General features: G+C 40.4%; 1 protein-coding gene across 1 annotated transcript; it reads left to right on the top strand.

The window, feature by feature from the left end:
- The first annotated feature begins 4,194 nt into the window (after nucleotides 1-4,194).
- Nucleotides 4,195-6,719, top strand: LOC132817190 (gamma-crystallin S-1-like). The gene is made up of 3 exons (XM_060827467.1): nucleotides 4,195-4,215; nucleotides 5,199-5,441; nucleotides 6,444-6,719. The coding sequence occupies exons 1-3, from the start codon at nucleotides 4,195-4,197 to the stop codon at nucleotides 6,717-6,719; spliced, it is 540 nt and encodes a 179-aa protein (XP_060683450.1).
- Nucleotides 6,720-12,221: the final 5,502 nt, after the last annotated feature.

Genomic DNA, 12,221 nt, shown 5'->3' with positions numbered 1-12,221 from the left:
CTTCTAAACTCAAGGGTATACAAGCCCAGTCGCTCTAGTCTTTCAGCGTAAGGTAGTCCCGCCTTTCTAGGAATTGACCTCATGAACCTACGCTGCACTCCCTCAATAGCCTGGATAGCCAGATGTGTCTGTGAGGAGGGAGGAACTGTTCCCTCATGATACTTCATCCATCACAATTGTAGGACAGGTTTGAGGACCCAAGGTGGTATTTTCCTGCCCATCATTTACATATCTTCATATGTTTTCAGGAACAATGTCATACCATTGATTCAGACATACTTTTACACAACAGGATGTGAGCAATTGACCACATAATGTATACGCTTAATAATGCATTTTAAAATTAAAATATTTAGCTGTGGAATCTTCCTTCATTAATTTCTTTTCAGTTCCACAAAGTTGATTCTATCCCTGAACACTCTTTTAAATTCTACAAATTGTTCTTTCATTTGTTGTTGTATCACTATTTCTGATCTAGCCATAGTTCAAAGGTTGCTGATACGATAAAATACGAGTTGATGATCATAAGACTTGCCGAATCTCACATTCTCAGTGAGATCACGTACGTGGTAATCACACCTCTGACACATTTTACTACTGAAGACAAGAAACAGCGGTTTCATTTTGAGTCTCTTCTGATCAGTGTCCGTGCAATATTAATTAAAGCACAGATATAAACTGAAAAGCAGCAGTTACACTGTTTACTTTCACTTCCATTTATCACTGTTCAATCAAAGCATAGATTAGAGATTGCTACTGAAAGCGAACTGAATAAACTATTTAAGGAACAGGAACAGGGTAAGACCAAGGGCCTTCAGCCATACTTCAAGAAAATCCGCCATCTTTAGTAGGAATTTTTTAGAATCAGGATTTGTACCAACATTATGGAGAGAAATTAAAATTAACATCAAGTTTAAAAAGATTAGTGGAAAGTGCTATCAATTATAGAATCATACATTAGACATTTGTTTTGGAGGAACTGTTAAAAGACTACCTTAATCAAAGACATTAATTGACACAAAAGAAGATGCAATCATAAAATAAACACATCCTTACTGGAGGTCTTTAGGGATTTATTGAAACTTACGATGTTATTGTTCATGTAGACTTTGATAAGCTGCTTGCTTTTGGTGACCACTGAGTAATGCTGATTTGCAAACAACTGAATGAACTGAGGTAGAAATAATGCTTGTGAGGGAGACAGAGAGAGAGTCATGAAAATATAATAGCTTCAATAATAAAAAGTGGTTGAGGAGAGCCCTGGTTTCAGAGCTGTTCCCTTTAACATTCATATTGCATATTATTAATTTAAAAATCTGAATGGAAATAAAACTATGAAAATTTTCTACTTAAATCAAGATGGACCTTGCAAAAAATCAAAAGCAAGTCGGGTCAGGTACAATGTCTGGAAATCAGGAAAGTGTAATAAACACCAGAACTGTAATTGTAAAGGATCTGGGTGTACTAGTGAATGGCAGTGCTATCTAATAATTGGGAGATACTGTGCATGGAATTGAACACTCTTCACATTAATCTGAGGTTTCAATGGTGGCAGAGGATTTAGGAAGTTAATAACATAACAGAAGCTTGGCATATAGTCCATCAAAATTATCTTGACAGTGATTACAATGTAAAGGGAATTTCTGCCTGTGGGGCTGCTGATACTGTAAAATAATTACTGAATGAGTATGACTACAACCATGCATAGCAGCTTGACATTATTCAGGACAAAGCAGTCTGCTTGCTTGGCACCACAGAAACACCTAAATGTCCATTCTCTCTAAAGCACCATGGCAGCTGTGTGTCCCATATGCACTGTGGTATTTCACCAATCTTCCAACATCAGCACCTTTCACACTCAAGACTGCTGCCATCTAAAATGATAGATGGGAACCTCATCATCTGTAAATTCATCTCACAGACACATAATATCCTGACTTGGAACTATGTTGCTGTTCCCCTCTGTCTCTGAATAACAATGTTTCTGGCAGTATCTCTAGATGATCTCCAGCTATTCAAGAAGCAGCTTACTAGCACCTTCTCAAGATCAACTAAGTTTTCTCACAATATTTTCTGCTTTTCTTCTCACTAATTATGCAAATAAGATGTTGGGTACATTACTAACTTAACGTAGCCTCTTAAAATCACTTTTATTCCAACCTGTTGACTTGGTTTTCATCTTAAGACATTCTCTGTTTTCCTTTGAACATGTATTTTATTGAGAAGTATCATCTACTTCTCCTGTCTGTTCTAGTTCATTGCCCATTCTTTAATCCAATAATGAATCTTCCATTGCTGGGTTTTTCTTTATATTTGTAGAAAAAGGAGTTATGGACACATTGGAGGAACTCTATTCCCTTGCCTGTTATCCCTTCACCATTGTGCCTATCTTTTATCTCTAATTAACATCAGATTATATGAAATCTTATAACATTGTTATTGTATTTTATTTCATTCATTTCCCTAAGTTGTGTGCATCTTATTTTAATCACCTATCTTTCACCAAATGCGATTGATGCTTTATTATTTTTATCTTGATTCATATACATTCTAATTTTTATCTTGTAAATAACTGGTTTTTTTTGTGACCATTAAATCATCTTTGATAATCACAGCTTCTCCAACTCCCTCACTTGCCCTCTCTATTTTCTTCAAATATGGGATAACTACAATATTTAATACCCAAACCTGATTATTTTGTAGCCAAGTTTCCGCAATCTGTTCCAAAGAGGCCACACCACACTCAAAACATTAACTGTTTTCTCTCTCCACATATGTTGCCAGACCTGCTGAGTTTCTTGAGCAATTCAATTTCAGATCTTTAACACGTGAAGCATTTTGCTTGAACCTTGCAATCCGCTTGTGTCTGGTTCAGTCCAACAAATGACGGCCATCAGTTCCCTTTTCGCTACAGAAACACAGTTCACTGATGTGAGGACCATTAACTAGCATTGAGTATGATTTCTTCTCGTATTATATTTGCCATTGCTTCAGACTCTCGTTGTAACATTACTTATTTCTCCAAATAGGGTCAGATCAATGTTGCACTGAGGTTGTTTTTTGATTTGGAGATGCCGGTGTTGGACTGGGATGTACAAAGTTAAAAATCACACAACACTAGATTATAGTTGAACAGGTTTATGTGGAAGCACTAGCTTTCTGAGCACTGCTCCTTCATCAGGTGGCTGTGGAGTATCGCTCTGAAGGAACAGTGCTCCCAAAGCTAGTGCTTCCAAATAAACCTGTTGAACTTTAACCTGGTATTGTGTGATATTTAACTTTGATTTTTGTTTAGTTATTACTAAAAGAATCAAGCTACCTCCCAAAAGTATGTGGATTCTAATGTGTATGACTTTGTTTTTGTTGTTTTTTTTAAACCCTCACACTACCGCCTAACTGCAGTAGTGCTTATTTTTATCCCCCAGCACCCATGTTGTGTGTGTGTGCAAGTGTAAGACACAGTGAAAGACACGAGGTGCACAAATCTTTATTCACTTTCCACCACCAGGAAGAAAGGAAACACCCGAGAGGCCAGTGACAAGCAGTGCCCTTCACATCAAAGGGCAATGCTGTGTGATCAAACAGTGAAGGGGAGGGCGGGGATTAAATCAAAATAGAGTTGGAGGGGGAAATAATGCACTCCACTCCCTGCGACGCCCACCTCTCCCTGAACAACTCCAGGGTGTTGGTGGAGACTGCATGCTCCTTCTCCAGGGAGACCCGGGCTCTAACGTAACCGCGGAAGAGGGGCAGGCAGTCGGCCCTAAAGACCACCTCCACGGCCCGCTGCCTGGACCTGTTTATGGCCAGTTTGGCCAGGCCCAGGAGCAGACCCACGAGGAGGTCTTCTGACCTGCACTCCCTCCTCCGTACCAGGTGCTCGTAGATCAGGAGCGTGGGACTGAAGTGCAACCAAAAGCAGAGGAGGAGGTTTTTAAGAAAATCAAAAAGGGAGTGCAAATGACCACACCCAATATACACATGGTCCACGGACTCCACAGCACCACAGAACAAGCAGTTGGGCTGGGAGTCCGTGAACCAACGCAATCTGCGGTTGCAGGGGACCGCTGTGTGCAGCACCCTCCACCCCAGATCCCCAAGAGAAAGGGGGAGGACTCCGCATAGAGAGCCCTCCACTGGGGATCCTCACCGCCTGGTGGCAAATGGGCACGCCAAGGCATGTTCGGACGGTGGATGAAGGAAAAAAGGTGGACAGTGTGCAGCAGCAGTCGATACAGGGCCCGCCTTTTTACGTCCTTAATAGGGACAAAATTAAAATTCCGGAGGCGGCTCAGGTTGTGGGGCACAGGCTCCCGTGGGAAATACGGGACCTTGGGGCCAATGTGAAATTCCGTCCAGGCTTGAAATTCTGTCAGGGCTTCTAATGTGTATGATCACACCATCATCTGTCTTTTGATTGGTCTGCTTATAACTGCAAAATGGTCTCAGCTAGACTGAAACTTGGAACCTAATGCAACAAAATAGAAGCAAGATCAATGGACATTAATTAAGGTAGGCTACTGAGTATAGGCTGTAATTTCTGTTAATAAATAACATGCACAAAACCAAATAGATACATGCAGTGATAAATCTTTAATAGATTGTGGAGAACAATACAGAATTAAATCACCCTGGCAATGACAGATTAGGCATGACAGAGAGTGCTATAAATAAAGGAATTTGTTCTGGATGTATACATCTGTCTTTTGAACAGTTTAAAGGTCAACTTCAGTCACTACCCCAACCTTTTGGAAGTGTACCTGATTGAATATCTAGTGACAACTGTTCGAGAACTTCTGTGCAGATACAGTAATTGAAACATAATGGCGTTCAATGTCGTGTTGCCTTCTTCACACAATTAAAATGGCATGGAGGCAAAACACATTCAATGCTACATTGGTGCCTTAAAATAGTTTGCTTTACAATGCGTGAACATGACATGGTTTTTTTCTGCTTTTGTGCTGATTTTAAACTATGGTGCTCATTACAATAACAAAAGTATGGCCCAGAGAGGCATTTCTACCCAGCATATAAATACCAAGCCGTGTGAGGAGCTGAAATACTCAGTCAGTTTCTAAGCTTTGAGCTCATAATGGGAAAGGCAAGAATGACATTGTTTATATGTTGTCAGAATTTTCTATAAAGTATTGCTGATTTTGAGAAATGAGTAATTTACAAAGACTTATCTCTTTCCACAGATCATCTTTTACGAGGACAGGAACTTCCAGGGACGGCACTATGAGTGCAGCAGTGACTGTGCCGACCTGCACTCCTACTTCAGCCGCTGTAACTCCATCCGTGTTGAGAGTGACTGGTGGGTGGTGTATGAGAAACCCAATTACATGGGATACCAGTATGTTCTGACCAGGGGAGAGTATCCTGACTACCAGCGCTGGATGGGATTCAATGACTGTGTCAGGTCATGTCGCAGTTACTCATATGTGAGTCATTTCTGGTGGTTTGCATTTCTGACCCAAACTAACACTGAGGTATGATCAAAATGCTCAAAATTTTAAATCATGAGCAACAAGTCTGTACAATCATTGGCTATTTCCGCAGGCCAGAAGTTAACTTCTGCCAATGGTGTTAGCAGGCAGTAGACTGTCTGTCTGTCACCCATCTGATCTGATTTACTAATCCACATGTTTCTGTCACTACCAATAACTAGTAAAAGCCTCTGTAACTTTGATCTTGAGATTAAGTTAGGCAGTTTGTTTCTTAAAGCAATAGTTGTGTAAACTTAGCTTTGTGTACCACATGATGGCAGTCCATCCAAATTGAAACAATAAAGTAATCTACAGCTGGACTAAGTGATAACTGAATACAATCTGTTAAGTGATATAATTTTACTTACTCAATTCAGCTAATTTTAACTATTTAATAAATTATATAGGAAGGAACAGATTGTCCTACTTGGAGAAACACAAAATGACAGCAATCGCAAAAGAATTTTATGGACATTGATAAACTTCAGTCTGTGTCCAACTAATATTAATCTCCATGTACTCTTACAGGCACTTTTGTGATTAGCTGCACAAGATTATATAGAAGCTTCAAACACAGCAACCTATTAAACTGATAATAATAGGTCACCTCAGTTTTGCTCCCATGGTTAATGTCATCAAATGGGCCTTGTTATATATCAGTCTTGCTTTCTGTTTACTGCCATATGTGGGATTAGGCTAGTACAGTTGGCACGATGTGAAATGCAGATGAATACCAAGTGTGTTTTCAGTCCCTGAGAAAACTGGAGCAGTTCATGGAGGTCTGCTCACTCTCCCTCCCGATTAGTAGTATAAGGTAGTACCTGAGAACCAAGATCTGTGTGTGTTTGTGTCTCCCTTTTTTTTCAGGGAATGATACCTACTGTCCATTTGAACAATGGCTAACTATTTTGTATATATTAAGTATATATCTACAATAACATCTTATTTCTATTCCAGTACCGAGGAGGCTCCTACAGAATGAGGATTTACGAGAGGCCTGACTTTGGAGGACAGATGATGGAATTCATGGATGACTGTCCATCTGTCTACGATCGTTTCCATTACCGTGACATCCACTCCTGCCATGTGATGGATGGTTACTGGATCTTCTATGAACATCCCAACTATAGAGGGCGACAGTACTTCATGAGACCCGGTGAATACAGGAGATACAGTGACTGGGGAGGCTACAGCTCAACTATTGGATCTTTCAGGCGAATGAGGGATTTCTAGCTTGTCATTGTAAAATATTTGCCATCCTAATAAAATACTCTCCATTACACCATCATATTGTTCAATTTTGGGGTTTGCATAATAATTGTGCAAAATAGTACTTGCAGTTGGTGATCTCATGCAGAATGCTTTACGACAATAACCTTAGTGATATCATCATTAAAAGGAGCATTTAGAAATGCAGAAAATGAGTGGGCCACCACACATCCAGAACAGCTGAGGAGACTATCTACTGCAGGGATTTGTATGGTTCAAACTGGCTCATCCTATTAATTAGAACCAGCCGATCTTTTGATTTTACTCTGCTAAGTAATGCACCAAGATTGCTGAGGCTACTTTGTTTCAGCTCACTCAGCCTCACAGGTTCCAATGTTCTATCAGTGCAACTGCAGCCTGCAAAAGTGTTAACTTGCAACACCTAGTCCCCAACTTGTATCACTTTCCCCACTGAGGCAGACAGTACCTGAAAAGAGGGAACCAACAACAACATCAACTAAGGCAGTAGACAAGATGGAAAGTGGGGTCATTAGCAATTTAACACCTGCAGCACCAAGGGATGAGGAGACATTTATTTGGATAAGATATGATTGGCGGAGGCATGAGAGGTGACTGGAAAGGAGTTGTAGAACGTTGCATGGTCAGGGTCTGGGTAGGGGAGATATTCAGATGACTTTAGTCTTATGGGGTAGTGGTAGCCACACAAGAAATTCTCCAGGAGAATATAATTCATTAGATCAAAAACACTTTGGAAAACATATCACACACCAAACCTATTTCAACAAGTTTTGCGAGAAAGTGATCTACTCCCGCCATCTGTTTCTGTGACTATTTCATACAGTATTATAAGCGGAGAACCTTGAGATATTCTGAGATTACGAAAGGTGCTACGTAAATGCAAATTCTTCTTTCTTTATTTTCAGTGCCATCATCTATCATCATCCTCAACTAATGAATCAATATTCCTTCATGTTGAGGAATATTTGAAAGAGAAAATGAGGGATGCAAGGGCACAGAATGTATTCTGAGCGGGGGAGTTCTATTTGGGTGCCTCAGTAGAACTGGTACGGAACAGCATGGATGAGTCCTGAAGGACATATCTACCAAACTGCACTTTTGACTAGTTAAAGTCAACTTATAACTAAATGAGAGAAAGACCTATTTTGTTTCGTCCTCATTCTTCCTGTTGCAAATGTGTCTGTTCATTTGGGTATTGGTAGGAGTGATCACAGCATCAACATTATGGAGATAAAGACCCGTCCTCACACTGAGATTTGTGTCAGTGCGGTGCTTGCCAGAGTACAACAGTGAACCTGTCCTCAGTAGATTACCTTTGAAATGAATGTCTCCGTGCTGGTGGAGAGTGAGGAAGAATGCCTTGAGAATGCATCTGCTGAGGGTTCTACCTCATCCTCCTCAGAGGTGGCACTAGAAATGGGATTGGAAGATAGAATTCTTCTGCTTCCTTCTCACAGTTTGGGAATGGGATCTAGAGACTGCTAAGTAAAACGAAAAGAGATAGTAGCATCATGAGTTGTAGCCCTCACATAAGTAGCAGAATCCATTGAGGAGTGTACACTTCCAAACACTCCACCAGCATTGGTATGACACCTTACTTTCCTGACAACTCTGTTACCTTGTCTTCCTTACATAAGGCATACCAGCCACTCTATTCCCAACCCACCAACCTCCAATCCACATGTCTGTGTATGTTCACATTGGTTGTTTATATTTTTCACCTGCAGAAGGACAGAAGCATTAAGAGACATTAGCATGGGAACATAAGCACTTCCTTTGTATTCATGAACACAGATTGAAGTGTTAGTCCCTCACGCCATGAAGGTCTGTTTTACCATGACTGATAAGAAGAATTTGGTTGAGAAAATTTGAAGAGTGAAGATTTCCAAATGAATGGTGTTTCTTTATCGAATTAGAGTAGGTGGAAGACAATAAAGTGTTACTTATTATGTCTGCTTGACCTCTGATCAATGCCAACATTTGTAGTTGTGTTTTTGTCCAATGTAACCCTTTTGTGAAGGGTATAATCAAATGTGTAAGTTCTCCCAGTTGAGATGGAAGCCCCGTGACCTGATGATGCATGAGTTAGTATGTGTTGCAGCTCTTTTTATATTTTAACTGTAAAACCTGGCAGATGTGTAATAGCCATTGTCCTTCTGTAAAAGAAATGCAACATTGGCTGTCACAGGCAAAGGATGAGATGAGTGCTGTGGATGTTGTATATTTGGATTTTCAGAAAGCATTTTTTACAATGACACATAGCAGTTGGCTAGTAAATGAAAAATGTTTGGGAATGATTTTATTTTGGCAGCATTGTTTAGAAGTTGCCTAAAAGATGGCAAACAGATGGGTTTTTCTCAGATTGGAGATGAGTTGAAAGTGGTGTTTCCTAGGGATCGGTGTTAGAACCCTTTGATTTGGCTGCTTTATATAAACAATTTGGAGTTAGGTGCTGAGGGAAAGAGCTATAAATTTGCAGATGATGCTATGCTAGGGAGAATAGTGCATTGTGGGAATGATGTTGAGTGACCTCAGAGGGACATTGACAAGTTGGCCAAATGGGTAGACACTTGGCAGATGAAATTCAATGCAGAGAAATGTGAAATGTTATCTGGGTAAATATGGCACCTGGAAGTTTGAGCCTAAAGGATACAGTTGCCATCATACTTTGTGCCTGCCTACGGATTTGATATTCTATTTATGCATGTATATATTATCAGTTTCACAATAACATGGTAGCTCCGTTCTCGTGCAATCTTGTGTTATAAGAAAATCATGTAATAGCAGCATCATTTAAACTGATGGGTCCAGAATTGCATTATAAGCAATGCATGCTTTAAACCTTTGTGCTTTAGAAACAGTGTTCCCAATTCATCAATCATGTTATCGTGAACTCATGTTAACGAAACACCCGTTATAGCAGAATGAACTATACATTGAGCTGAGAAGAATATATTGGCATAGGACATCTAAGATAGTTCGAATGGCAGATTTTCATTCTTTCCAATTCTTAGTGTTATTTCAACTTGAATGGGAACTCTATCAAAGACATTTCATAGACTAACTTCTGACTGTCACATCTTACAAACAAAAAACAAAGAACTGCGGATGCTAGGAACCTAAAACAAAAACAGAAGTAGCTGGAGAAACTCAGCAGGTCTGGCAGTATCTTTGGAGAGAAACAGAGTCAATGTTTCAGGTCCAGTGACTCTTCCCACAATCATTTGCTTTAGAATTGCTGCAGGGCCCTCTGTGTCCAACAGTGACCTGGTAAAACAACTGTGAGGACAGCAAAGTGCAAACCCCACGATTCTTCTTCCAATCTCAGCATGAAAAGACTCTCCCACATTCAATGTGATTGGATGGACCCCGTTACTAGGTAAACAAATCTACTGTAATTTTGATCACATGTCCTCTGCACTAGCAGGAATTGCTTCTCAAATTAACAGCAGAATGCTAAACAATTCAAGGAAATACAAGCCCAGCACATTCATTCTAGAAGCATGTTAGAATGAGGTTATTTAAAAACCGAAAGAGCTGCGGATGCTGTAAATCAGAAATTGCTGGAAAACTCAGCAGATCTGGCAGTACCTTTGGAGAGAAATTAGAGTTTATGTTTCACGTCAAGTGACCCTGCCTCAGCTTTTGTTGTTGCAGAATGGCTTTTCACATTTGAAATATCACTGGCTTTTCACATTTGAGGAAGTACTATTCTCTCACACAGGTCAACATCCTAATGCTTGTCTGTATTTTTTCCCTCAGAATATTGCTGTCAATTCTCTATTTCCTCTGAATCCAGGGACCCCTCCCCCCTCCACCTGCCCAACAACCTGATACAACTTTTCTGGGTTGCCCTACAAGGTTACATACAAGTTGTCCAGGCATCTGAACCTCATTTTAAGCAGGCTTATCATCTGTTCCACTATAGTCCTGTGTCAATCTGAGGGTCTTATAAAGGCATCATGAGCCATACTTGCTGAGGGCAGCCCTTCTATTCCAGTAGCATCTCTGTATAACTTGAGGATCTTGAAAGAAGGCAGAAACTTGTCAATTCTCAGGAAGACAAGAGTCATGGCACCTCCCAGGATATCTTGCACAGACCTCCAAGGTCTGGCATCTATGATTGAATATAATTTAATCATTGACGGAGTGGAAGACCCTTCTGTTGATGAATGCTGCCATTTGATGATAGAGCATTTTTAAAGTAACATAGGTGTGTTCTAAACCCAGGAGCAGTCAGTGGTGATGGGCCATCCTATTGCGCATGTTGCTTGACTCTGCTAATTGTGAGGGAATGACAGTAACAGATGAGATCTAGCTAAAAAGATATCAGTGATATCCTGGATGTGTTTATGTGTCGAAGATGAGTTGGTGCCATACACTTCCCCAATTGCTCCTTGAAATGAAAGCCCTGGCACTAAAATTCTGGACAGCTGTGACCTTGACAGCTACCGGAATGGCATGGCCACCCAGTCCTTTTGACAGAGCCTACAGGTTATACATAATTTATCCACCATTCACATGGTAGCCAATGCAGGCAAACCTCGTGGGCAATGCAGGTAGTGCAGCCTCAAGCATGCACTCTGAAAATGCTCAGCTTTTATGATGTTTGCAAGGAATGTGGCACCAGAGGACATTGGAAGCATCAATGCAAAAAAAATTAAATAGTTATACAAAATGGAAACTGACCCTTCTGTCCAACTAGCCCAAACCCACCATGTTTCCAAACTAAACTAAACCATCAGCTTGCATTCAGCCCACATCCCTCTAAACCTTTCCTATTCATGAACGTATTCAAATGTCTTTTCAATGTTGTAACTGCACCTGCATCCACCACTTCCTCTGGCAGTTCATTCCACATACTAACCACTCTGTGTAAAAAAGTTGCCCCTCATGTCCTTTTTAAATCTTTCTCCTCTCCCCTTAAAAACATGTACCCTAGTTTTGAACTCCCCTATCATAGGGGACAGGTCTTTGCTATTCCCCTCATCGATGCTCTTGATGATGTTATAAATTTCTGTACAGTCACCCCTCACCCTCCAATGCTCCAGTGAATAGAGTCCCAGCCTTTCAAGTCTATTTTCATATTCAAACCTTCCATTCTCAGCAACATCTTAGCGAATCTTTCCTGAAAACACTCCAATTTGATGACATCCTTCCTATAACAGGAGGACCAAAACTGCATGCAGTACTCCAGAAGAGGGCTCAGGTGCAATGTTTTGGGAAGCCAAAACTAAAATCCAGACAGGTGCTGTATTCTAACCAACCAAGACAGTGTCCCAGACAATATCAAGACAAGATCCATAAAATCCCCAATTATGTGACTCCATCAGGTGATGAGGATAACAAGCACATTGAATAGAATCCATTACTCATAAGTGTCACTATGAAAATTCACTATACGCACCTCAAATATCTTATGTTGTGGACACCATGGCTACACATAAGTGTCACTATGAAAATTCACTATACGCACCTCAAATATCT

The sequence above is a fragment of the Hemiscyllium ocellatum genome, chromosome 7, assembly GCF_020745735.1.
Source record: "Hemiscyllium ocellatum isolate sHemOce1 chromosome 7, sHemOce1.pat.X.cur, whole genome shotgun sequence".
Classification (NCBI taxonomy): Eukaryota; Metazoa; Chordata; class Chondrichthyes; order Orectolobiformes; family Hemiscylliidae; genus Hemiscyllium; species Hemiscyllium ocellatum.
This window is presented reverse-complemented; position numbering and strand designations above follow the sequence as displayed.

Excerpts from the sequence above, each read along its gene's own strand:
- LOC132817190 (XM_060827467.1), top strand. The coding sequence starts at position 4,195 with ATGAAGGAAAAAAGGTGGACA. Across the intron at positions 4,216-5,198 it reads TGAAGGAAAAAAGGTGGACA|ATCATCTTTTACGAGGACAG; the intron begins GTGTGCAGCAGC and ends CTCTTTCCACAG. Across the intron at positions 5,442-6,443 it reads CATGTCGCAGTTACTCATAT|TACCGAGGAGGCTCCTACAG; the intron begins GTGAGTCATTTC and ends TTTCTATTCCAG.